General features: G+C 37.1%; 1 protein-coding gene across 1 annotated transcript in view; it reads right to left on the reverse strand.

Moving 5' to 3' along the window:
* Positions 1 to 2205: 2205 nt before the first annotated feature.
* The window catches only part of RGS7BP (regulator of G protein signaling 7 binding protein), a 35691-nt gene continuing 10010 nt past the window's right edge, over positions 2206 to 27886 (reverse strand). Inside the window, exons 3-6 of the mRNA XM_085042377.1 lie at positions 14565 to 14695; positions 6229 to 6376; positions 4822 to 4892; positions 2206 to 3238 (exon numbers count right to left, since the gene is read on the reverse strand). Coding sequence (XP_084898503.1) covers positions 3147 to 3238; positions 4822 to 4892; positions 6229 to 6376; positions 14565 to 14695 — 442 coding nt within the window. The 3' untranslated portion in view covers positions 2206 to 3146. The remainder of the gene's footprint in view (positions 3239 to 4821; positions 4893 to 6228; positions 6377 to 14564; positions 14696 to 27886) is intronic.

The following is a 27886-nucleotide window of genomic DNA, read 5'->3' on the forward strand; positions in this document are numbered from 1 at the left end:
CAATAGGCATTAAATGCACCACTGTATATTTATTTCTCAGATGGGATAGAAGTTGGTTATTGTATTTTTCCCATTTTCTGACATAGATTTTCTAAGTTGTATTGGGTATTATTTAAGTTAACATGCAGATTTTGCATGGTAATGTTTCATTTTGGGTAAGTTAACATTCAGCCTGGAGTATGTGTTTGCTGTCTACTGCTGTAAGCCTATATTTTACTTCTGCTCTGAAAAATTTAGACTTTACACTGAACATAGATATTTGACTTCTTAGACTGGTACTTTTTATTATGAAATATCTGTGAAAAGAAGGTGCTACAAGTGGATGGTGGTTGTAAAGAATTTGGTTTTGAAAAGCTGGAGCTGCACAAAAATAGTTGGTGGAACTTGACATTTACTTTGGTGGGAACAGGAATTTTTACTTGTTTCCTACCCTGCAAAAGAATTATGGTGCCTTTAAACTGTAGCCCTTTCAACTAAAATGTTCAAATTCCAATAAGAATTTAGAAAGCAAGAATACTGCTTTCCTCAGCATTCTCCCTGAATGGCTTGTTTCCATGCATTTGGGAGTTTATTAATGTGAAGCTGGGGTTGTGTTTTTAATACTTGAAAAGTAAACAAAAGACTGGTTCAAAAAAACCTCTAAATGATTTGTATATAATTTTGTTGTGGGAGCTTTTAAACTTTGATCCCACACTGACATATTCAATTAAATTAAAACATAGTAATATCATTAACTTTTATCTTTCTTTTACTGGCACAATGTTCTGGGGCTTAAAAAAAGTTGTCTTGTTTCCTTTTGAATTAGTAAAATATAATCATCTGCATTCCTAACTAAATCAATTTATCCTCTAGCATCTCTTCAATTCAGATACTTACCAGGACTTGGTTCATGTCACTATCTGTGAAAAGATAACTGGATGACATTCCACTAGCCCTTGATCACCAAAATTCCCAAAGTTTGGGAATTACAACATGTGTCCAATTAGGATTAGTAGAAAGTATAATACAAAGGGCCTCAGGTAAGGTGCTAGACTGCTTAGAATTACAGAAAGGCTTCCAAATTAGCAAAGACTGTGATTTTATTAGTCTTTCCCTGAGGAAGAAGAAACACTGCTGAAGTTTCCAGAATAACAAAAGGTACAAGGATGTGTGTTACTGTACACTTCAATACACTGCAGTCTTAAAGGGCTTTGAAGACAACATATCTAAGTCTATCCATCACAGAATGTGCTGAAGTTATGGAACTCATTGTGATATGACTGATGTCAAGAGCCTTGTAAAATTAATTAAAATGCTTATATATTTGTCTTAATAATGTATATTCCACTGTAACAGCTGTGGTTAAAATACAGAGATAGGAGCTGTCATGTAACTTGGCATATTAAATTCCTTGTGATGATATCTGCCCATCTTCCTTTCAAAGTAGTTGTTGAAAAAAGATACCATATGACCTCCTATAGCTATTTCTCTCTGTGTACCAATATACAGGAATTCTAAAGAAATCTGGTATCAAATTTTCTTTCCTCCTTTCTTTCTTTCTCATGGCATCACTGTACATTGAGTCTTGAATCCATACACTTTTTTTTGGCATAAATGTCTGTCTTTTTCACTTATGCTGAACAAAGATTAATTGGTTAATTGTAACTACTGATCAGCTTTCCAGACAATATCTTTAATAACCATTAGACATCAAGAGTTGTTTTTTCCAGAGTTTTAACAGTTCCAAAACCTAGTGTATGTGTGGGGATGGAATCACAGAGTAAGTCTACTGATTTGAGACTTAATGAAAACATATCAGTGCTGCCTATTATGCAAAACAATTCTAATTAGAGAGCACCAGGTTCATGAGAAATCTGCAGAAAACTTCAAAGAATTAACTTCAAGAAAACATTGTGCTGTGGACTTTGATTCCATTTTTAACAATGTATTTGCTCTCATAAGCACACGGTTTTGTGTGTAGGAATTACTCCATTTTAGATGCTAAGGAATATGTATACCTAAGAATAGTTCATGACCTGAAATCTACAAATATATTGAAGTACCTTTTTCTGTGCTATTTACAAACAATTTAGTCATGCATATTTTTTTATTTCTCTTTGTAAACATACTAGTTGAAATGGAAATACTACAAATTTGTGTAATACTCTGACAACAAAATTAGAAAAAAAGACACAGTCTGGCAATACAACTAGAAACAAGACAACATTCAATTTAAATAAAAAACTTTATTAACAATGTAAAATGTTTAATATCTTACAATCTCAGATAATTCTGGCATGCCTTGTAAAATCAATACTTAGTGATATGTAGACACCATGCTTTGAATTCCACTGGAAACAAAATGGGTTGGCATTGTGTTTTACATTGTTTATTTTAATACACCTTCTTTTAATAAATTATTTATTTTTTCCAAAAGCTTGTAGATATACTACTGGCTTAAAAGGAGATCTGTTGCTTCTATGCATGGTACAGTTAGCAGATATTATGATTTCTCTGTATTTACAAGTCCTACCTATTTTCATATATGGTTTTTGTGTCATAAATTAAGATATTTTTCTATAAAGCTTTTGAAGAGATACAGTGGAAGACTAAATATGAATGAGAGCACAAAAAGCAACTGGAGATTTTGTACAAATTCTCTTATGATATTGTTCAAATGTCTTAGAACTTTAATAGTTTTGCTCTTAAATAGTTTCCTATGCTTAAAGACTGTGATAGAATGATTCAAATGTTCTTTTCTTATGCTTATAGACTGTTAAGAGTATGATTTTAATATGATACTAGTAAGAGTACTGTACTATGCACAAACTTTTAGCTGCAGTTCTAACAGTTAAAAAAACCCGCTAAAATTATCTATGAACCATAATATCATGTGTCTTCTCTGAGTGATTGAAAGTAAGCATGCAAGACATACTTTAAAAAGCTTTAAATATGCTAGATCTATTCCATAGCCATTTTTTGACCACCATAATTTTAAACTATTAAAACCCTTATTTGAAAAGGGGGATGGAGCAGAACACAAAAATGAAGTCTAATGTAGAAAATGTACTTTATAATCAAGATTAGCCACTTTCATCTTTTCAGTGGTCAAATAATATTGGTTTAATCAAAGTCATGATTTTCTTGGTACTTCTGTGCTTAATCTTCTAACTTGAGACAAGACAACACAATCCAAAGAATCTTCGCTTCCGTCTTCTTACCAGTGGATATGGAGTCAAGTTTAGGAGGCTGCTATCATCTGTGATAAAACCCCCACAGTTTAACACAAGCATGTACACATATGCAGAGATTACACAGAAAAGAGATTGTATCATTTATGTGTCCTAACAGCACCCACATGATCCCAGAATCACAGAATCATTTCTGTTGGAAAAGATCTCTAAGACTGAGTCCAACATATAACAGATCAACACCACATCAACCAGACCATGGCACCAAGTGCCAGGTCCAGTCCTTTCTTGAACACCTCCACCACCTCCCTAAGCTGTGATTCCAATGCTTGACAACCCTTTCTGTGCTGTGATAGATCCAATAGAGCACAGAGCAAGTAACAACCTGATTTTGTACTTGAGAGTTTTACAATACTAATTAACAGAACCGCTGTAATAATTAAGATTACTTGATCCTGGGGCATATCTCAGAGTTTTAAGACTCTGGGATGTTTCCTACCCTGCTGCACAAGTGGTCAGTGATTTTCTGGCCAGTGTTGAATGGCACTATAGACACCAGATGGCAGAGAAGAATTCTGTACACCTTTATCTCTGTTCTGAATTCAAGTTTCTCTATGCATTATATCCCCCCCCCCCCCCAATTTGTGTTTTCCTTCCTTATTTCCAGCATGCTCTTTTCTTCTAGACTATGCGTAGACTTTTTATCACTCTTACAGTCTTTACAATGGTCTGTATCACAAGTGATTTCCTTTTTCCTTTCAATATAGTTTTCAATCAAGCTATCCCACCATGAAATCTTACTTGTATAATGAATTCAATCATTCTATATTCATCTCTTAGCATATTACGATGAATGCTAGACTGCTTAGTTACTTGGGATGAGATCTAGGACACATTCAGCACATTTCATCAGCTGCCACTGTGCAAAGACTACACTGCATTTAAGAAACACCCATTATCGAGAAGAAACCAAAAAGAAAAATCTTTGTCTTTTTAACGCTGTTCTCATGAACAGAGTGCCTGCAGATGTGGAGTATTTAACATTCCAACCAAATGAAGGCCCATTGCTAAACACATGCATGGGATGGAGATCCTGCCCACTTGCACGTTTATATATCAAGTGCCTGATAGCTGTCTATGGGAAAAGCAGGCTGGTGGCAGACTCAGGGCAAGCTTTTCTGCAGGCAGTCAGTGTCAGGTCACAGAAGCTACAAGCCTTGTAGGTGTGAAGCAAATGCCATCACTCAGAAGGATCCCTGTCACAGTCTGTGCAATTTGCACCTTTATTACCTTTGAGAAAGAATGACTCCTGACAGTGGGAAGTAGTTGTGCTTCTGCCTTCAAATAACCAGGAAAAGTCTACTATTTTATCTATAGATACCATATCTATAAAATTCCAGAATACCTTATGTGAAACTCAAGAGGCCAAAGATCACCATATCTATAAAATTCCAGAATAGCTCATGTGAAACTCAAGAGGCCAAAGATCACATACTAAATTCTGGCTCCACTTACTCAGCAGGGAAGAGATTTGGCCTAGATTTTTCTTGTGGTAGTTTGTATTAAAGAACCCTAGATGTTTTTTATCTAAAGGAAGGCAAACCCTTTAATTTTCTTACTTTTTCTTAAATGAAGAAAGTTCAAAACCTACCTTGATTTTTCAGTGGTAAAGGCATAGTCTCCCTGAGTTTACTTAAAAGGTTTTTCATTTCTCTCATATCTCTGTGGATACAACAGTTTAAAAAGATACAGTGAAACAACAGGTAAAGACTTCACGAGAAATGGCTCACAGTATAGCTTCATATGCTAAAACAATGGAGCAATAAATACAAAAATCTATCGAACAAGCATTTAGTTTACATACATGTATCAGAAGGTGCATACCAAAAGAAAGGGCAATAAATTTAATAGGGGAGCACTTTTATGACAGTATGATAATAACTTTCTCTGGTTCAAATTCATGATCTATTCTGGAACTTGAATATTTCATATTAAATGCCTTTGGGGGCACAATATGATCCTAGTGACAAAATACAAAATATGTCTTAAAATTAGCACAGGTTAGTACTAATACCAATTTCATATCCCTTATTAGCATTTTGTAGCTTGTGCCATGAATGTGTTTCACTCCCCAGAAGAAAATTATAATACGTGCAACAAACCCATGACACTTAACACACTGCACATCAAATGAAAATTTTAGAAACAGGGCTTTTACTCTCACCTGCTTTAGCAGGGCTCATCATTAGACTTTCTGAAAGGCAGATGATGGAAAATATGATAACAAAACATCATCTCCCAAAGCAAATTAAGTTTTGATTTATTTGAAAGAAGCAAGAAGTTTCCAAATGGTTTCCATTTTACACATTGATGGCAGACCTGCAGGCTTGTAATGTCTTAATGCTTCCAGGATTTAAAAGCAATATGGTCTTACTTCATTCATCTACACATAAAATGGTTCTTAGAAATGCAGCCGCATGATTAATAAAAAATTGCTCTGTTTTATTCTCCATGTTATGGCCTCAGTAGAACAGAACTTGGCTTTATATAAATAAGCATGATAACAATTTAAATTTCAGAACCATTTTTCTATACAAAGCCTCAAAATAGGATTTTTGCAAAGAACTGTTGGCCATCAGGCTTACTCTCTTTTAAAGGGTCTCATTTTTGTCTTTCAGCTGCATAGTTAAGAGGGTAAGAGAAATTCACTACAACAAACCTATGGATTACATTCCCCTCCCCTCCCAAAACTTCCAGGTTTAAAACTATGGGCAGAACTAAACTAGAACTGAACGAGATTCGGTGTTTTTGATTTAGAAATGCAGAACGGGAGTCCAGCAGATCTCAGGTACAAAATCAGAAACTCTGCTAAATGTACCAGAAAAGTTTACAGGTTATTTAGTTTACTTATATTTTTTACAGTAGTAACACTGGCTGTTAAATTAAAAAAGACTAAATAAACCCTAGACGGGGGTTTATTTAATTAATTTAATTTAATTAAAAAAGACTAAATAAACCCCAGACATTTGCTTCTTTAGGAATTAAGTGTTACACATACCTTTCAGTGTTTTCAATATCTGTGGAAACCTGCCATAGATGCTGTTGAATATCTGTTGGTGATAATGACGTGTCTTCTAAAATAGGTACTTCGGAACTCTCTTCCAGTTTAGTATCTAAGATCTTGGGTGGGCCACAAGGTTCCTTTCCTTTAAAATATTTAAACAAAACATGTATCCCTATTATTTATTTCTTACAATGGATACTCAAATAATATAACTGATGCTTTGAACTTGACTTTGCGCAATACAAATGAAGAAAAAACGCTAAAATGCAAACTCTGAGTAGGAGCTGTTCAGAAGCAGAGCAGACCACACCAAGCTACAAATCAGCGTGCTGCCATATATTACCAATTTGAAGGGGTTCAATTCAACTCCAGTGGCTCTCATGCAACACAAAATAAAAGCCAGGAGACAGAACAAAATAAGTGAGGAAACTACAACACACTTCAGTTGGAAACAACTTCAAAACTTTGACACCAAAGAATACTGCAATCCATGTCTCCTAATACTACACCAATATTGAGGGTAAGCAAAAGACAAAAATGTGAAATTTTGTAATTTATGAATTAACAGCAATATAAAGCTGCCACCACCCATAGCCCAAATGCATTATATTCTGAATTTCTGTGTTGACACCTACCTAATTCATGCTCACTGCATGAAAATCAAATGTAGTATTGAAATTGAATGGGGGCTTCATGACAGATTTTCCAGGGCTTTTGTGAGGGAGAGAATGGGATGAAGGATTGGATCATCATAGTGGAGCATGCAGGAGAGGTAAGCATTGCTAGGATATTTTGGTAAACTTGCAAATCTCCTTTGGACTTCCTGATAGTGTTCCTTTTCTGTAGTGGAAAGTACAGTTCTGGCATCAAATACAGAAGAAAATTCACATTGGAGTGCGTCCCAGACAAATGTCAACATTTAAACCAGTAGTATGAAAGTTGAGTAGGAAATGCTTTTTCATTTCACAATTTTTGTGATTTGAAAAATTTTCACATCAGGACAAATCGGAGTAGTTTCTGTAAAGCTTGACAAAGCACATGAAGAACAAGACCAGCTAATAGAGCAGTGGTCATTCAGCCCATTTTTTTGGGACACTAGGATCCAAGACTGCATGGTATACTACTCTTCCACGTCAGAAAAATATATTCCTGCTATCAGGTTGGTAACCTTGTTTTGTAAAATCTAGAAATTCCTGGATCTTAAGATAATCTTTTCAGGGAAGTTCTCTTAACAGTTGTATTCTGGTAAATTATTCCTTTGCTAAAAAGAAAAAAAGTCATTCTTAGCTAGTTGTCTCAAACTAGATGTTGCTTATCTTACAGAAGATACTTGCCTAATGTTTTAATACTCTTTAAAGCCAGTAGGAATCCCACAATTACCTAACTGTACATCCTAGAAACTGCATGACCTAAGATGATGAATTTACCCTCTATAAAAGAATGCCCTGTGCCTTTTCTTTGCTGCTTACTGGCATCCACTGCTAACTTGAGATTTACCAATTCTGTGATCCACTTTAGCCCATGAAATGGTAGAAGATTACCCCAACAAAAGGAAAAATAAAATGTGATATTTTCTGATGAAGTGGTTTAAGTAAGTTCAGTCAAAACCCCTACAAGTTCAGGAGCATGTGCCAGAGAAGGAGGATCATATCACTACTTTTTCCAAAAGCAGCAGAAAGAAGGAAGAAGGGAAGGCATTGTAAAGGAGGGGAGACAGAGAGAGACCAAGAGCTTTCAGTTGGTTACAAGCTGTTATGCTGAATGCTGACTCAATTGCTTGTGGAACAGCAGACTAAGCCTGCTTCACAGATGACATGTTTTATTCTATCACCCTGCAGGTTTAATTTTAATATTTTTCTTGTCCTTAAATGCAGTGTATGCTGTTATTTTAAGGTGATTTATATGGTACAGTTTTAACTGTTCAGTCAAGAACAAGCCTGTCTATAGATGCATCCTTGAGGGATGTGAAAGGTGTTTCAATGGAAACAGTAACAGCATCAGATGAAATAATAGTAAAGGTTTTTTTCACAGCTTGAGAACAGAAGCAGAGACTGTAATGTTATTTTGTTAGCACAAAGACTAGTTCTTGTAGATTTGGCAGAATGAATGACACAGATCTCTTTTCAGCTGAAAAAAAGCTCTGTACCAGTAATTCTGCTGCATTGTGAGCAACTCATGAGCCTTTCTTGAATTTCAGATCATTTGCTCAGTCACTTGAAAGCAGTTAAAGAGTTGGCTAATAATAAAGGCTTTGCTTGAATAATGTATGACTCAGGCTCAACATTTCTACCCTGGTCACAATCTATAGAGAAACAAAAGCTTTTAATCTTCTCGTCCTTACAGTGGGAGGTAAGGCTATCTTCTGTAATAGATACTTCAAAATGGATACAAACCCTAAATTTTAATTCCAATTTAGTCAGTGGAAAGATTTTCAATAATTTTAGTTGCAATGATGTATTCTTCCTCTTCTCACCAGTAATTCAGCTTTTTTTCTGCTTTTTTTTTGTTAACTTTAAGAAGCAGAAAATGCTTTTGGTACGAAATGAAATCAATTTAGTTAAATAAAGCTGAGGACCAAATTTGAGAGAGGATAAATAAGAGGGCAGAAAGTTCAGTAAGGTTACACACGTCACCTGTTTTTATGTGTCTCACCTGTTCTGCCTCTTGCTGTTTCTGTGGTGATCTCTGTGTTTGCTTCAATCATGCAACCCTAGGCACCTACTCTGAGTCATCACCTAATTCTCACAGAAACTGTGATGAATGAAAAAAATGAAAAGTAAAAAAAATATGTCCCTCAGTGCTAGTTAGACTTTACTGCAGAAGAACTAGAAAAATAAGTCTGGAATACCAAACTTTAATAAAGCTGAGAGAATCCTTCTCTCAAAAAGAGGGCAGCATTTACATCAGGTTTCTAACCTGTCAATTAAGGATAAATGCACAAGCTATATATCACAGCTAAAGTTCAGGAACAGGAACACATAGAAAGGTGAGTATGAAAGAAATGTGTAGGAAGCAAAAAAGGTATTTGACAAATATGGCTAGCAGCCTGACGAATTTAATTCTTGACTTACACTTGGGACCTGCAGAACTTGGAGACTCTTTCACTGGAAATACTATAACTAAAGAAAATGCAATAGGAACAACAATTTTGTCGTAGAAGTTGTGTTACCCTCCTTCCATGACTGTTTTTGTTTCATTCTTTGGTTTCTTCATAGTGTCCATGTAAGTATGGGTGAGCCTCTTGGTTTTGTTCCTCCACACCTGTGCGCTGTTCTATGGTCTTACATCTTATCCCTCTTCCATAAGTGATATGTGTAAGTAATAACAGGTATCTCAGTGTGTCTCTCTTCAAACAGACCACTGAGACTGTAGCACATCCATTACAGCACATCCATGAAACAATCCTTCCTTTCTCCTTCAAAACTCTAAACAGCATGTCATTTAAACAAAGCCAAAAAGCAAAAACTCTCTCCACTGAACTGTGGGTTTGTTTTTGTAGTCCGGAACATAAGCTATCACTTTTAGATACTATTTTAAGGAAATACATTTTTTTATCACAAAATACATACGGAAAATATAACAATTAATTATTGTCTTACATGAAACACATGTAGTATGCACACTTGCTTTTCCTGTAAGGCTCAATTCTTGCCTTTTTTGTGACTATACAGGTACCCATCACTTTGGTTAGTGCTGGTATTATTCTGCCCTCAGCTACATTTATACGTGTCAGGTGGGACTCACGCATCTTAATTAAAATGACATAACTGTAATTTTGTCTTCATGATGTGCAATAAATACAACATATGACAACAAACAATTAGGATAAAAGAAAGATGTATGCCCTGCATTAGTTAGCCAGAGCTCTTGGAATTTGGAAAGGAGGAGTAATAGCATATATGATCAGGTAACCAAAGACTTCATAACTACAAAACACTTGAGTTAAAGATACCTGGGCATGATTCCTTGTACCCTTTGCAAACTTTCTGAATGCTGAACTGTTGAACAACTACATATTCTCAATACTGGGCTTTTCTGGTATATGTATCTTAAAAAAAAAAAAATTATTGAAGAGCACTTACCTCAGTTTACTTACTGCATAACACAGCTGCAAATATTTATGGGTTTTGGCCCCACTGTGGCAATTACATCTCAAAGAAATAACAGATTATCTGACTTTTCTAGTAGATGTTCTATGACAGCAGTAAGTTATTCTAAAGAACTGTAAACATGCAAGAAATTTCTGTACAGGAAGATTTTAATATAAAATTTTTATATAAGATTTTTATATATATATAAAAATACATATATATGTATATATATACAGCAAATAAAGAAATATTTGTTCAGTTGAAAAGAAAGATAAGGAGAGATAAGAATATCTGTGCTGGGAAAGACAGCCAAAAGACCCAGAGCTCAGACCTTCAAATTCTTGTGGGGTGTTTCCTTGGGAGAATCTCCTTCCTAGTATGAAATATTTTTCCTACTGGCTGAGCTTCTCTTGGGAAAAGACATCTGCATCAGCACACTGCCTTAGTTTTATCAGTTCTACAGCTTTTTTGGTAAATGCTGATGAAGGTACCAATACCCACATTATTATTTATAAGCTGCAGGTTGCTAAGAACAAGTCTGCATGTCATTCTACCTCAGCCTCTGCTGCCTCCTGGGTAAGAATATGAATTGGTGAAATCTCATGGGAGGTTTAAAAGCCTAACAAACAACTTGTCCAACAGGTAAGAGGATTAGAAATAAAAAATATTACATCCAAACGGAAACTATTACCCTCAGAAATGAGCTTCAAGACAAACAAGAACACCAGTCATGCATGTTTAGATGTTAAACAAAAATTATAAGGGTAGTACTCTTTGTACAAAAGAAACCTTTTTTTTTTTTTAGAGGTTGCTCAGATTATGAAAAACTGGTGAAAACCTAAACAGGTGGAGAAATAAAAAAGCTATATACAACAGCATCACAATATACTTTATAATGGTGAAGTTATTGTCTCTTTTCTTTCTAGAAATAAATTTAAGCACTTTCCGTACACTGAAGTATTATTCTCTGTAAGTAAAGAAATCAAAGCAAAGTATGGGTTCATTATACTCCTTTGAAAATGGCATGTTTTGTCAGAACATACAATTAATAGGTTGCAAAGTCATCTAGTCTAAAATCCCACTCAAAGCAGGGCCAACTTGCATTAGACTGCTCAGGGCTATTTGAGTTACCAGTATCTTCAAGAATGGATATTTCACAGCCCTTTTGGGTGCCTGTCTAGTGTGCAGCTACTTTCATGGTGAAAAAACTATTAACACATAACTGGAATTTCCCTCATTGCATAATGCCCTTGTAATACTTCTAGGTGTTGTCAATACTAAATATTTAATACAGAAAAGCAATGGTCTATTGGGTATTCAGATTATTTGAATCCCATCATCAGATAGTTTTTGGCTATCATGCATTTTTGTCAAAGAATGCCACAGAAAATTGAAGCCAAGTTACTGTGTTTATCTCCACATAGATACAGGACAAAAATCACTCTATTTGACAAGGACAGAATAGCTACCATGACTCTCTCTATGGTGAGCTGAGGAACTGATGTCTGTCAAAAGTAAAGCCTGATAGGAACTAAGCTGTAACTCATTTTATCCAGCTTTAGACATCTCATAGTCTGATGTTGAGTCTAAGTTATTAACGTAGATTCCATCCAGAGGCAAAAGGGAGAGACAAGACAGGTCAGGGTTACTCAGGTCACTTCAAGCTATTTACTTCCAGCAGTTCAGGAGTTGGCTTGACAACTGTAGCCAATGCTAGGAAATGTAGTGCAATCTGTCTTAAAAAGTGATGATTCATTTCAACAGCTACTATACTTTTGTTCTACAATGGCTCGGCTAATTCTCTGTTTTCCTATTTTATGGACTTCTTTTTGGCTTGAGAAAATAACTGAGAAGCTCAGTAAAGCAGTTGTAAGACTCTCATTCTTACTTTCATAATAAAAATATCCTTGGCTTTTGCAGTATTCTACAGTTAGATGTGAAAAGTACACCACAGGATCTTTCAGCATGGCAGAAAATTCAAAAGCTTCATTACAAGACCTTTATTACAGATTATCACAGAACTTTGTCTTGTCTTTACCTAGTTTTTTATTGATGAGATACTATCTGGGGAAAGAGTAGTTACAATCAGCACAGATAGAGCTGTAATCAGCATGTGCCATCACCGAGCAATGAGGTTACTAAGTAAACTATTCAGTAAATTATCAGCATTTATACATCTTCCTTTCAGTAGGAAGCTAATCAAGTATGAAGTGATTAGAGAGATGCGTTTTCACTGAAGCAAGGACATCCTCTTTCAGTTCCAAATCTCGTACCTGTTCTCATAAAAGTGGGCATGTTTTTAACCATATTTATCTACCTTTTGCTATGGTAGTGTTTTAGGAGTGGTACTCCCCAGTTTAGTGCTATCACTGACACTCCAAACCACACGCCTTTCTCTCCCTTCTCTTCCCCTTCTCCTTCCTGCTGGAGCAGGATGGAGCTGAGATTTGGAGGCACAAATGGTGAAGATCGTAGGTTAAGATAAAAACAATACAATGGAAACTGCAATGAGACAAGAAAACAAATAGTAACAGCAGCAGTATTAATAACAGATCTCAACCAACAAATATGTCTAATGGCATTACTGTTTGGCCACTCACCTGACTGACAGCTAAAACTTAAGGGACTACTCTTTTTAAAAAAAATTCAGACTTCTAAATGGTGAGGACATTAGTGACTCATATTTGATAAGACACACTTCTGTAAGAATTTAGATTCTGCAAGATGATAAACAGACATGCTTCTGTAAGAATGATAACCAGAAACAGAGCTCTTTTTTAGTAACTGAAAATCTATATATATGTAATTAATTTTCCAGTTTGATGCTTGTTGTGGTTTAACCTTGGTGTCCTGGGGTGATGTTATGAAGCTGCTTTGTATGATACAGAATGCCCAGGGCTTCTGTATCTTTAAGATGGACCAGGGGACAGGGCTGGAGCCACAGGACCCCAGGTGTGGGTCAGTTCAATGGCTCAGTCCTGGCTGAGCCAGCAGCCCTGGCTCCAAAGGGCTCTCCACCAGGCTGCGGGAGGGAGTGCACCGGCGATGCTGCACTGCTCTTTTGGTGGCTTTTTTTAATTCCTGCTAGCTGCTTTGGTTTCTTTTTCCTTTCCTCCCCCTGGCCTCCCTACCTTCCTTCCCTTCTCTCCAGCCAGGGGAGCCTGCGGGGTGGCCCTGGCTAGTCCAAACCCCGAGGAAGGCCACACCAGTGAGTGAACGGGTGAAGGGGCACAGGAATCCACCAGCTTCGCCTGCTGTGAGGAGGACTGGCGCCCCAGAGTCAACAGTTCTTTTTTCTATCTGCCCTTCTCCAGGCTGCTGTGTGGACTCCCCTTCTCCTTCCCCTTCCGGGAGACTGAGGCAACCAGTTGTCAGCTCCTTGCAGGCACCCTTTCCCTTTTTTTTAAATTCCTTGTTTTCCCAGTTTTGTTCTGTGTTAATACATAGTTCAGTTTTTTTTTCCACTTTCATCTGCTTTTGTTAATTTGTCTCATTGGCAGAAGAAAGGCCCTTTCCCTTGGGAGAGTTGCTCATTCCAGAATGTTTCCTCCTGAAATTTTGTCTCTAAAACTGACACTTGGACATCAATTAAACCCCACAGAGCTGCTCACTTGCTCACCTCTGGTGGGATGGGGGAGACTACAGAAAGGGTGAAAGTGAGAAAACTCATGGGTTGAGGTAGACAGTTTAATAAGTAAGACAAAAGCCATGCATACAAGCAAAGCAAAACAAGGAATTTATTCACCACTCCCAAAGGAAGGCAGGTGTTCAGCCATCACCAGGAAAACAAGGCTATCTCATGTATAATGATGACTTGAGAAGACAAACACCATCACTTCAAATGTCCTCCCCCTTCTTTCATCCTCCCCCCTCTTTACATGCTGAGCATGATGCCATATGGTCTGGGATATCCCTTGGGTCAGCTGGAGTCAGCTGTCCTGGTTGTGTCCCCTCCCAACTCCTTGTGCCCCCCAGCAACTCGCTGGTGGAGAGGGGTGAGGCACAGAAAAGGCCTGTGTGAGCTCTGCTCAGCAATGACTAAAACATCTCTGTATTATCAACACAGTTTCCAATGCAAATCCGAAACATTGCTCCATGATAGCTACTATGAAAAAAATTAACTCCACCCCAGCCAAAACCAGGACAGTGTTTTGTCTTTCATGAATACCCAGGCATGCCTCAAAAGATTGTTCTTTTTCTAAAGTGAGCACCTGTATGTATGTTTGTGCAATTCAGTACCTTTCCGATGAAACTGCAGTGATCCTAGCAGACATATGGACTTCAGCATTTCTGTGGTGTACATTTCTAAGCAACACTGCAACTGGATGTATAGTCTACAGATTTCAGGATGAATTTCACCATCTTCTGGGCTGCAATAAAAGAGAAAAATGTAGTTAGGAATGAGACTAGAAGGATGTGAGGGTCATAAAACCCATTTCCTCACTCTTGCAAGCAACCACATCAGAATCTGCTTCACTAAGTATTAAGCTTTTTCTACCAAACTGCATTTACAAATGATTCTTTAAATCTATAACACAACTGGACTTGGGCTGTCTTTGGTAAGATTGTATTGTCTCGTCTGCATGTTTTCAGGAAATGGATTAGTTAAGTGACTGAGATATTTTCTCTTCTTTAAAAGCTTTGGATAAGAATTTTCTGAGTTGAAGGCTTCTTTTGCCATCCAGTTTCAGTTACTCCTGGCCTTAACACAGATGCAGGAGATTGCAGGACCATGTTAACAGTCCCTGTTCAGGTTACAAATCCTGTATCAAGCATAATCAGTCCTACTTTGAAGACATTCTCATCAGAAACAAGTCAGTTTTAACCTACACATGCCATACATTCTGCCTGAATTTGTTTTCCCCCTGTATTTAAATTAGTAGTGATGTGATACTACTAATGAGAATACTACTACCCATGAGAATGGGACGCATGACACTTTTTTCAGAAAAGTAGTAACAATCTTCAAAACAAAAACTGAAATCCTACACCTCCAATTAATTGCTTAGGACACCTAGAAAATAATTTATCCAGACCCAGGAACCAATTCTCATGCCTGGTTGTAAAATCAGACATTAAGTATCGCTTTTGTAGGCTAGAATCACAGTAGGGGCATGCTGTACAATCAGGAATGCTTACACAAGAAAAAAAAAGCCAAAAAAACTCCAAAAAACAACCAAAAAAACCAAACACAAAACCAAGGTTGGAAAAGACTAAAGACTGAAAAGAAATTATGCTGGACTTAGTCAGAAGAGACAAAGGAAGGGTGGTTCCACCTGCCAATCCTTTACAAAGTAGACATCATCAAAGAGGCAGGAAATTACTGGAGCATAAACTACAATTGCTGTGGTCTGTTATTACAGGAGCTACACCAAACACATGGTAATAAACCTGCCCATCCTAGAAGATTTATTTCTTTTGGCTAGACTATACGCCCGTTTCTCTTCAGCAACATCTACTTTTCTGCTTCTGAAGTGAAGCCTGGATTTGTTGAAAAATTATACCATGCACATTTTCCGCATCTTGTCATAAATGCAGAATAAAGTGTTGGTGCAGAAAAAAAAGGGTTCAACCACAATTCTACTTCCCCTCCACAGTGTGCATCACTTACTACTGCAGCCCTTTTCTCAATGAGCACACAGTTACTTCCTTTGAGGGATTACAAAAACCTTTAGGAGTGTAGAGTTCCATTTACTTTCCATATTTAGGAACCAGGCCCAAAATTTAGGTCTTCAAACTTATTGCTCATTTCATGTAATACCTAAGTCCTGGAGCCTCACCAATATACAGAGAGGCATATCCAGTTTCTGTTTAAGATTCCCAGATGTCTGAACATTTCTGTGACCAAGGTTTCTTCTATCCTGAAGCCATTAATTTGTCTATTCCACCTGAAGGGGATACCCCCATACATGTTCTTGTGCAAAGTGGAACCTGCAAAAAATTTAAGCCATGAGAGATGCAAATGATGACCTCCCTCTGCTCAGTGATGAGAGCTCTTTCTGACAGGGAGATACGGTTCTACTCCTCTGTCTCGTGCAAGTCTAGATGAATCTGTCTAGCTCTTCTGAAAACTAGGATTATTTAACCACAAGTCTATCCCTAAGAGAAATATTCACTAAGTTGTGACCAGGTAATTTCCTTGTAGCAGATTTAGATAAAACTTAATTATGTCTGCTCTATTTTTCTCTGCACTGTTTTAGATGCTAGAAATCCTTAGGCCTCTCAAAAGTCATGGCTGTTACAGGAACTTTGTTTGCAATGCTTATTTACAATTTACAATGTTCCCTTCTAGCTGTCACTGGCAAAAAGATTTCAGGGTCTTCACACGGGTGTAAGGAAAGAGTGTTTTCCTTACACAGCTATTAAATTTCTATGAAGCAAAAATGGTGAAAACTTTTCTTTAAAACATTTTTGCTCTTTGTGACAGAATTTTTAATTGTACAGAATAGGAAGGTGGCAATTATATATAAGATGCTTAACTCATGATGAGTCAATTCAGAATTATTAGTGGCTTCCTATTTACAAATCATTTGGAAGAGTATTCAAAAGCATAGTAACAGGCATTTTAGTTTTTTTGCTATCATGAATCTGTTGTGGGTTTTTTGCGAATTAAATTTGTGAACAATATGAGAGTAAGAACGAGAAACATCAGTAATATATGCATGTCCTGACTCATTCTTATTTTTTCAAGAATAAGGAACATTTATAATTGTACTATGGGCACAGTTCTCATTTGCAAATCCAGAATAACAGCGGTGATATCCAAGAAAAATATTACACAAAGTTAATACAGTGAGAATTATTTCCATCCCAGCATCCTCACTGATTGTCTCAAACTATTTAATTAGTGTTTAATTGCAATAATGACCACAATAATTCCTTTAGTTTGCAACCAATTTTCTTCTGTGTGTATATATACGCCTCATTTTCATCTCTGAAAGCCAAATGCTCTGATGTGAATGCCCACAAAGATTTCTTTTATAATCCTTGAATTCTGTGTAGAGGGCATAACATTTCCCTCTAAAGTGTTATAAATTTTTCTATTTCTGTGTGTTCAAGGTCATGCCATGAGAAATGCCAAATGGGGGACTAGTATAGACATACATTTCAGAATGCTGGTTATGATTAATATTTGTATACAAAGAAAAGTTTATGCAAACTTCTAAAATGACTCCCCCCAAGTCCAGCTGATTTTTTATGAAGACCACTTAAGCTATTCAAGAGAAATCTCATATAACACAATCTTATACAATGCTATGCTAAATTGTGTTTGCAAGAGAGCTATTTAATAGTTTATGAGCAGCTGGATATATGAGAGCCAGCACAGCACTGAGCACCTGCCCATGAGACACAGACCAGCACCTCATTGTTGCCTGTATAGAATGAATTATAGAAGTGAAAATGCTGTTTTGCTCATATGTAAAACAGTAGCTTAAGTTATACAGTTTATCAGGCTGCTATTAAAAGTATAATTTTTTGTAAAAATAAACTTCAGTAAGTCTATAAAATCTATAGTAAATCTATACATTCTTATGCTTTAGCCATTGGTAAAATTGATGGCTTTCTTTCCATAAAATTCCACTTTTTAAAAAGCATGTAATGTTGTTCAACTGAATATGTTTATAAAGCACTGGCAAGAAGTGGAATTTACTTTCCTTTCTAATTTCCTAAGCTGAGATTTAAAATAAAACCTATAGAGGGAGCTCCTACACCAGCTATTTAGTACTTGGTATCATTAACAGAGGTGAATGCAGCTATTTTGGTAATTATTTTAAAATATAAGAATAAATATGATTAAAATGCTCTTCCTTAAACACAAAGGAAAAGAGCAAAAGAATCCTTAAAAAAATTATCTTCCCCCCTCCCAAAATAGCTGTCAGATTTTATTGAACTGCCCAAACCTTGGTTACAACTGAGAAACACCTTCATATTTTCCTGAATTTCCTGTGGTACCCAGCATTCACAGTTGCACTGAAATTAGTGAAACTTAAGACTATGAAAACTGAAAAATTATTATGGTCTAATTCTGAATTTAACTTAAAAATTATAGTCACACATTTACAATAGAGCATCATTTTACTCTTCCTACCAACAACATTAAAAAATATAGACAGATGTACTATCTCTGGTTAAAAGAGAATATAAGCTATATGAAGGGTTTCATAAAATTTTTTTGTAAAAGGACTGTTTTGACAAATTCTATGCTTAACTCTAAGGAAAAACATTAACAGTCCTAAAATACTGTAAGCTGAAAGAACTGTCTAGACAGTTCTAGACAATGAACATTGTTTGTCTTCAAAAGCTAAAGGAAAATAAGTATTTGCCAAACCAGAAGTGAAAATTAAATCATCAAGTTCTGTCTTATGCTCCATATATGCACTTCCCATGAAAAATAATGTAAATAGGCTTGAAGAACTGTGAAAAATCATGGTCCACAAATATTACCCTGTAGGTTGTATTTTAAGTTAGTATCTGAAACACTGTGGTTTAGAAATATATAGCAGTAGAAAGATGAAAAAGATTAAAAACAAAGACTGGAAACAAAACCTACCTCAGACATATGGTGCTTCTGTTGAGATGAAAAGTGTGACAAATACTGCAGAGGAGATACACTTAATCCCCTTACATACTGAATACAAGAAGCCCCTCTAATTATGGCTCATGTGCAACAGCCTACTAAACCTGCCTCTGCTTTTGTATCTTAAACATATTATTTCTTTGTCATGTAACCATACATCTTTGAAGGCAACCAAAGACTGGCTGATTCATTTTGCATATAGGCAGAAAAGCCATTCAACAACGATGTCGTCTTCTGAACAGTTCCTGGGAAAATATTCTTATTTGCGTTCCTCCCATTTGCTGAGGTTAACTTTTTAAAAAAGGTACATAAACTGCTGTTAGTTTCAGTGCCATGTGCTGGTTTTTTGTTCTCTACTTAGGCAATACTGTAATACAATTGCTGTAGCACACCCAAGCCCAGCTAGGAAAAAAGCAGGGCTTGTTCTTTCTAGCAGACCCATAAATGACTGCAGTGTTGCTCTTATTAGATCACATTGCTGTTTTGAAGCAGTTATGATAGCACTCTTAATAACAGAAGACATGCAATGAGGTTTAGTTTTGTCAGACCAGTGTAAACCTCCAATAACTCTGATAAGGCTGATGGAGTCAATCTGAATACATGTTACAGTCAGCAGAACAAAACCACAATGCAGTGGACTCATATTGTAGAGTCATTGCTAACTTTTCCAGGTTGATAACATTTTAGGTATTTCCACACTAGAACAATTGAGATACAGCTTTTTTTTTAAAGACATAGTTTTGAAACTATCAGAATCACAGACCAGAATTTCCTAGACTTCTTCCTTCAGAAATGAGTTTTAATGGCTGAACAAATTCAAGCACGGGCAAGATATAAATTATCAGAGCACTATCCAAACTATTCCACTGGAGGACAAACCCAATTACAAATCACTCACTGTGTCTTCTTGTACATGAGTAAAACAGCACTGGAAAAAGAGATTTCATTAAACTCACTCCACTTTAGGTAATACTAAGTGTGTTGGGTGTAGTTGCAAAGTTTTGGTAGTGATGGTGGCAACAGAGTGCCCTTTGTGGGACAAGGTGAGGGGCTTCCCTGTGCTGGACACAGCCAGCTCCTGCAGCTCTGCAAGGGATCCTCAGCAGAGCACAGGTGAGCCCATCTGCTGAGCAAAAACTTATTTTTAAAAAGGGCAAAAATAGCCACAGGGAGAAAGAAAGAGAGAACAAAAGGACTAAGAAACAAGACAGGGAACATCAGGGTAAGAGAAGGGAGGAGGAGCAGGTTCTCCATGGCAGAGCAGATATTCCCTGCAGCCCACAGAGAGAAACACACCAGAGCAGATGGATGTTCCTGAACAAAGTGCCACCTGTGGAGAGCCTATGCTAGAGCAGATTTTCCTGATAGGACTGCTGCCTGTGGAGAAGCCCACACTAGAGCTGAGGAAAAGTGTGAGGAGGAAGAAGAAACAAAGCAGGCTGGTTATGGACTGACTGACTGTAACTCCCCATTCCCTCCTGCACTACTCATGAGAGTGGGAGGTAGGTTGAGGAACCTGGAGTGAAGTTGAGCATGGAAGCAGAAAAGGTGCTAGCTTAATGTTTGTCTTTTCCCATCACTTACATTAGTAATAATTTTTATTTTAATTGGCAATAAATTAGTGTAATCTTTCCCAAGTCAACCCTGCTCTACAGACACTCAATAAAGACAGTCCCTCTCTTTATTTCCACTCAGTCTTTCTCATTGCTATTCTTCCTGTCTTCTCCCCATATCCTGCTGAGGAATGAGTGAGCAAGCAATTGGGTGGGAGTTTGCCTGTTGGCTCAGAATAAGACACCACTTTAGCAAACCTTAAAATCCCCAGCAGGATACTTCCAAGTACTCAGAATTCCAAATGAAAGTGCATGTCTTCAATCACGCTTCTGAGTTCTTGTATGATTAAAAAAATCCATTAAAAATGCAGGGCTTGACCACCACACCTTTGCAGAAACCAACTCTAAGCACGTTGTTCCTTCCTTCAGCTGTCTGTCCCTTGCCTCTACTTTAGAGAAATGCAGAAGACTTCTGCACGAGGCAAACATGAGCTGAACAGAGCCTTTTTCTCTGCAGGTTATCAGACTCCATGTTGAGACAGTGGTGTCCAGTTTGATGAAAGAAAATTTTTGGTGAGCTCTCTAATCACCCTTGCTTAGCTCTAGCCTCAGCTCAACAAAAAAATCTCACAGCCTCAAATTATATGATAGCAAAGAACAGATAAATCCAAACCATGACACAGACCTTCCAGAAAAGATCTGTGCCAACCAAGAAGGAGACAGTGAGATTAGCTGTGTATGCAGTAACTCCTAAGCTTATCAAAGAAATTCCTATTCAGCACCCTGCCTTGTCAGCATCGACAAGTTGTTCTCAAAATGAATTTGATAAAAGCGTAGAGGAAGCACAGATAAGTTTGTACCATCTGACAGGCTCGAGCCCAACCTCTTTTAACTTCACTGCAGGCAGCTGAAAGTCATACTGCCTGTGGATCTGCCCTTTGAATTCAGTTGATCTTCTGTGTTCTTTACAATGTCCCTTTATCACTCACTGTTCATTAATGAATTATATACTCTACCTTTCAAAAGTCCACAAAACCGAAATGGATTCATACCTCCATTCCTATGCAGTTCCTTTGATTAACAGTTGTACTGAAATTTTATGAAAACTATAGTCTTTGATGTAGGGTCATTTATGAAATTGGTTCTGATCTGTGTGGACAAATAGGGTCAAACTTTCCAGTGAGCCTGAAGGAGAGCTAAATGCTTCAGGTATTTGATGCTGTGGGATCTAGGTCACAACAAACTACTAACATCTTGGATTTAGAAGGAACACTGCTGCAGGCAAGTGATGCCATCTGCCGTTGACCATTCACAGGATGCTAAACCAGATGATTCCTTAGATTTCTACGTTAAAAACAACTTCCTTTTCCCATTTTTTTTCTCTCTTTAGTACCCTCTTTGAATATAAATTACAGTATGTTTTTTCCCCCAAAATACATTCCATAAAGCATTAGTATGATCTGGATACCTGTTATCTGTTTGTAACTAAAATTTCTAGTTTTCCATGTTTTAAAATGAGAAAACCAGAGCAGTTGTGAAGAGATGTTAGAATGAGAACTGGTAAAGAACAATGGATTTGCTTTTCTTCAAAAATATTATGAACCACCTTGGTACCAGGACTATTTAAACTGAAGTGAAGATGTTCTTTAAGTTTCACTGTGATTTGGATAAGAGCTATATTGCAATTAACATTTATAACAATTATCTGAAAGATCTATACATTCTCATAAGTTTTTGGGTTTTTTTCTATTGGTCGAACACTATGACTACCACAATTCTAAACTGGAAGGAAAACAGCACATCCACAGTAGATTCTAGGTCGCTCAGAATAAGGTAGTGTTTGGGATTCTATATGTATCAAATGCTTCCAGGAGTGATTTGAATGTGTCATGCTAATGCCTCAGAATAGTTTTTCTCTTTAAAAAAAAAACAACCACCAAACAAATATTCAAATACCTCCATATAAAAGTATTTCAAGTGAAATTGTTATAGAATCAGTAGACAAATCTCACACAGCTCCACCAGATATTTCACAGATCGAATCTGCGAGTAGTTAAAAATCACAGCTGAGACTGAGAAGACTTGAACATGTCAAAAAAAAAAAAAAAAGAAGGAAAAAAGAAATAGATTAGCTTCCTGAATTTAAATTCATATATGGAGAAAGACATTTTTAAAACCATCTGTTGATCAAATGTGTTCAGGAAGCAATATTCTAGGAAAAAGAACTTCTCAATTTTTTCACTTCAGATTTTTTATCCTGCTTTGGTCTCCACTTGACTTTCTAAATTGGTGTTACTTTGTTTTTTCCCCTCTTTGAAATGCCCTTTTTTCTGCTTGGAAAACAGGGATTTCTCCATGAAGTCTTCTTAGGTATTCAGTATCCTGTATTAGCAGCTGCACAGACATGCGACTTGTTTCCAAGTCTTGACTGATGCAAAATGAATTGCAAAAGACTGCACACACACTACTTTGGGTAGGTCTGCAGCTAAATTAAATGCCCAGACTTTGAAATGTCCATGGCTTTGGTGCGCTGGGGCTCTTCACCCTGCCTGAAGGGACTGCTTCCTCAGTACACAGCCTCACACTGCTCAGCCTTATGCACTGTGGACGCAGTTATCATACTATTCCCAAGTACCAAGTGCTGCTTTGTTGGTGTTGGGTTTCTTCTTGGAAGGGCTTGTAGATGCATATGGGTGGATAGTGATTTCACCACAATAACAACTCCAGAACTGTTGAAAATAATTGGAGGCTGCTGTGTAAACATGGCACTTTTAAATACTTTGCCACTCAACCATTTGCTGTGCTGCCAAGGTTACCAACAGTACATTTGCAATGATCTGTCTTGCTGTGATAGACAGAGATATGAAGTGTCAGCTTCTCTTTGCTCACACAATAAATAAAAACTTGTTTTCTTCTGAAATGGGAAAGCAGTTTCTTCAACAACTTCAAGCACAAAATTTAATATGCCAGTATTTGAATTCTTACGCCAGATCTGCTGCCAGGAAATGTGCATGATGAAAGTATTCTTATGAAATGTAAGAATAGCAAGATAAAAAATGGAACATAAGAGAAAATAAGACCTTCTATGTTAATATACAAATAATTCAGTGTATTATTTCTCTGATGGTTAAAAATTATGTGGAAAATCTAAATGTAGCTCTATAAATGTACTCATCAAGGAGAACATTCTATTCAGTAACAGCCAAGGCTTCAGCATATGTTAAAATGTAAAATATGCATTTAAACATCATTTAGCTGGTAATACTGGAAGGACTGAATTACAGAATGCTTCATTTAATGCTGTGTTGAGATGAGAGCTTAATACCCAGATAATGGTTTCAAATATTTAATTAATTGTTCTGAAACAGAACAATAAAGCAATTAGAAAAATTACAACAGATTTTGTACACCTTATTCAAATTGGTTGAGAGTTTTGCAGTGTGAGCCTGACAGAACTGATATCTGCCATGGCTAGAGACTGATCTTCAAGGTACTGGTAACTGCTGTTTGGTAGTTGACATCTTACTAGAGCAAACCTCCATGCAGCATGCAGCTCACAGTAAGTGTGAAGTCTTTTAGTCGTCTATGCACGATGTGCAGCATTTGAAGGAGCATGACTGAACATGGGTTGTCACAATGACATGCTCTTAACTTCATGGCCCTCCACAATTAACCTGATGTCATTGGCTGATTTCACTGAGGGGCACAGAATCAAAATGGTCCCTCTCTAATTAAGGAGCAGTGTTCCAGAATGTTGAGAAATACTGAGCATTAGTAAAAACACTTCCATTAACTGGCAATTTTCAATCCAAAACTTAAAAAAAGAGGTAAGAAATCAGAAGCAAAAGCCCAGTATATGTGGAATTCTAAGAGCTCATGCTGAAGCCGTTCTAAAGTATAACTTCATTATCTTATGTGTTCACTTCTCCTAAGATACATGAACATATTGCTGACATAGTCTGGCTTTATAAGATTCATTGAGAATCAGAAGTAATTTTCTGAGAACAATATAAGCAAGTCTAAACAGAACAAAGGTAAGCAGGGTGTCTATCACAAAAAATTACAGTCATGTGGGATTTCTTAATCAAACACTATTTAGGAAAATTATCGCAAAAGATGCACTTAGAACTCATGACTAAATTCTTAGCTTTAGATGTGCTTCTTTAGAAACCTACAGAAGAAAATTACTGAAATAGTTTGTCAAAACAGGTCTCAAAGCAGTGGGCCTAAAGGGGACACAAAGGCACTCTTCCTGGCCATCTTGATTGCAGATTAGCACAAGTGCAACTTTTTTTTACACCTGCAAAGGTATGAGGTTTCAGTATATTACTTTTTTCAGAAATACTGCAAAGAAAAAGCTATTTCGGATTGGTCTAAAATTAATTCTGAACCATGTAGGCTTCTCTGGTACCCCTAATTTTTGTGGGCATAGAAACATTAGGATGACATGAAAGGCTCATGACCAGCTGCACTTCTAAGTCTTTAAATACTTTCTAAAATTTAGTTCTAGATCCCTTTGTGAAGCACCATTTACTGGCATAAGTTAGTAACACTCCATTTTTTGCTCAAGGAGAGCTTATTAACTCATTCCACTTATGACATGACAAGACATAGCAACAGGAGTTGCTATGTGCTGCTACATGTTAGGGCTTAGAGCTCCAGCAAATTGACATTTAAAAATCAATTTCAAGAGAACTAAATGATGAAAACAATATTATTAAAATGTAATATTCATATGCTTTATTTAGAAAACACTATAGCAATAATAAAACAGAATATTTTAAAACAATGCTTTTTCATGAAAGACTGAAATATGATTTAAAATCACTAAGTATTTTTCAGAGATAGTAAGTACAGGTACACTATTTAATAAGTGATTCACCTGAAACATCAGTCAGAGGTTGAATCAGATTTTCCAAACTTTTCTCAAAACATAGAAGTTTGAAAAAATTATTATTTTTGTTAGTCATGTTTACTACAGTAATACCACAGATCTAAAGGCAAGTGGATTCCAGTGGGCTTGTTATACATACATTCAAGACTCTGTCATGAACAGTTCCCAAATAGTTAAGGTGACATCAAATCAGATGTAGTTTCATTACTGTCTGGAGACAGGCTATGAAAAAAAAGCAAGAAACAGAAACACTGCAAAAAAGGGATGACAAAGAAGAAAACATACGAGAAAATCTGGCATGAAGCAAAGGCAACAGCAACTGTCAAAACAGAGTTCACGCTAAAGTTCTGTGGGCTTTTCTAAGTCCCCACAGCTCCTGTTTCTAGAGATGCACCTAACTGCTGGATCCTCCTTGAAAAAATGACTTTCACAGTAAAAGTGTGAAAAGCTTTTTATGGCCAATAATGAGAACAGAGCTTCTGAAAGAAGGACAAAATGGGGCAAGAGAAGGGCATGGTGTTAGAGAATGCTTGCAGAAGCACTGAATTTTCTACAAAAGGTCAGCTCTGATTCTGCAGCATTTCTAAAGAGGTCATGCCAATGTAATTCAGTCCCCAAATGTCTTTGGCAACATATGTTGTTTTCCTTTGCTTAAATTTCTCATGTAAAGTTTTGTATACCTCAAAATAGGTGTGTAAAATATTTCAACCTTTGTACAGATAAATAGTCTTACCTATGGCTGGAATACTTCATTACTAGTGAATTAGATTTAGAGAAACAACTCCTCTAAAATTTAACTATAATGGTATGCTGCTTGTGCACAGCAGAGCACATTCCACTGAAGACCTGAATTACAGTAATATCTTACCTTTCGGTATCCTCTTCCAGGTTCCAGGAACCCGTAAGGCGAGGGCTGATGAATGCAGAGGGCCTGTCAAAATGGAAGGCAAACCACCCTAAACCTGTAGGCTACTCTAATCCTAGAAAAAGGTATTGTGCAGGTGAATTCACAGCTCACCAGCTTGAAGATGCAGAATGCTGTGGAATAACCAGCCTTTACCTGAGTTCTGAATCTCTGCTTCCTTGAGTCTTTATGTGTTTTATCTGCTTAAAACATAGGGAAAAAATTATGGCAGCAAGGATTAGAATACCTGAAGGAAGTTCCCTAACAGTTTTCAATGTTTACCTGCAATGGCGCTGCTTGAAAACCCAAGTAGAGAGCAGACTTCGACACCATTTTACTCTTTCATGCAAAACATTCTTTCCACTGGCTCAGATGACGGCAATGTGACCCCTAATTCTCCACAGCTACCTCAAGGCTTCAGGCCATGTCACAAAGGAAGATCTATGCTGCTTTATGCCTCCCAGGGATACAACTGCTGTTTGTGGTGATCCTCAAGCATGGGCAGCACCCATGGGTGCTGGGGTGGGACATGGCTTCCCGGCTGTTGGAGAACAATCCATGCAAGTGGTAGGCTTACCTGTCTGGCTTACCCAGCATGTGCAGTCCTCGAGTTTCTCAGCAGTGGTAGCCCTGCACTGGCAGGGGTTGTGAATGTGCTAATTAAATGTCAGATGGAAAAAAGGGGCAAATAAGTGACTGACAAAGATGATATCTGCTCTACTTTTAGCACCCACTTTCCCCTTTCCTCACTTTCCTCCCTTTTCTGGGAGGTAGGTGCAAGTGGTCTAGAAATTAAGTTGACTCACCTTCAGCTTTGGCTAAAAGGAAGTCGCAGATGCCACTGTGTTTCATGAGGAGCTCAAAATTGTCAGCGTGTGTCAGGCTCTGAGGATGCTCTGACAGCACCTCTGGGATCAATTTTGTCAGAGCTTGGACAAGCAAGAATGCTGTCCTGACTGCTGGTGAGGTTTATCGCTAAGCAAGGTGCTATAAGCTCTTCCACTCTGTCAAACCTAAGTTATGCTGTGTTGCTGCAGATGTAGAACTTCCAGAATTTTCAGAATTGCTTTTCCGAATATAGAAAAATAATAGAGTAATAAATTCACTTTTAGGGCTGTTTGCCCTTCACTAAATCTGGCCTCCAGTTAGGGAAGACAGATCTATAAAGGGATATATTAATACCTTATATCTTCGAGTCCCAAACACCTATTAAAGCACTTCCAAAGACAAAGGCACAAAAAAAACAATTGGTCTATAGAGGTCAGCTATTTTGAGAATTCTAGCCTTACTAAATAACCTTGTTTTTCTTCCATTATTTTCCTTCTGAACTTGAGGTATCTGACTTACAAGACTATTTTTTCAACTTGCAACTTAAATTGAGTAAACAGCTTTTATTCTTAATGAGCAAACCCACCCAAAATAAGTTCCACAGAAAACAGTTTTAGCTTTTTGATACCCCTTTCCATCATTTTAGATGCATGTGGATCATATAAGTAGAGAATTTTTTTTTACAAGGAATTTATTCAGAACAATACATATGCATCTTACCCTCTTGTGAAAGGAATAAGCCATGGTATAGTTACTGCACTACCATGCACTACTTGGTCCTTAAAGGGTATGTTAAACTATCCA

Source organism: Lichenostomus cassidix, chromosome Z (genome assembly GCF_008360975.1).
Source record: "Lichenostomus cassidix isolate B80296 chromosome Z, HeHo_3.0, whole genome shotgun sequence".
NCBI classification, from domain to species: domain Eukaryota; kingdom Metazoa; phylum Chordata; class Aves; order Passeriformes; family Meliphagidae; genus Lichenostomus; species Lichenostomus cassidix.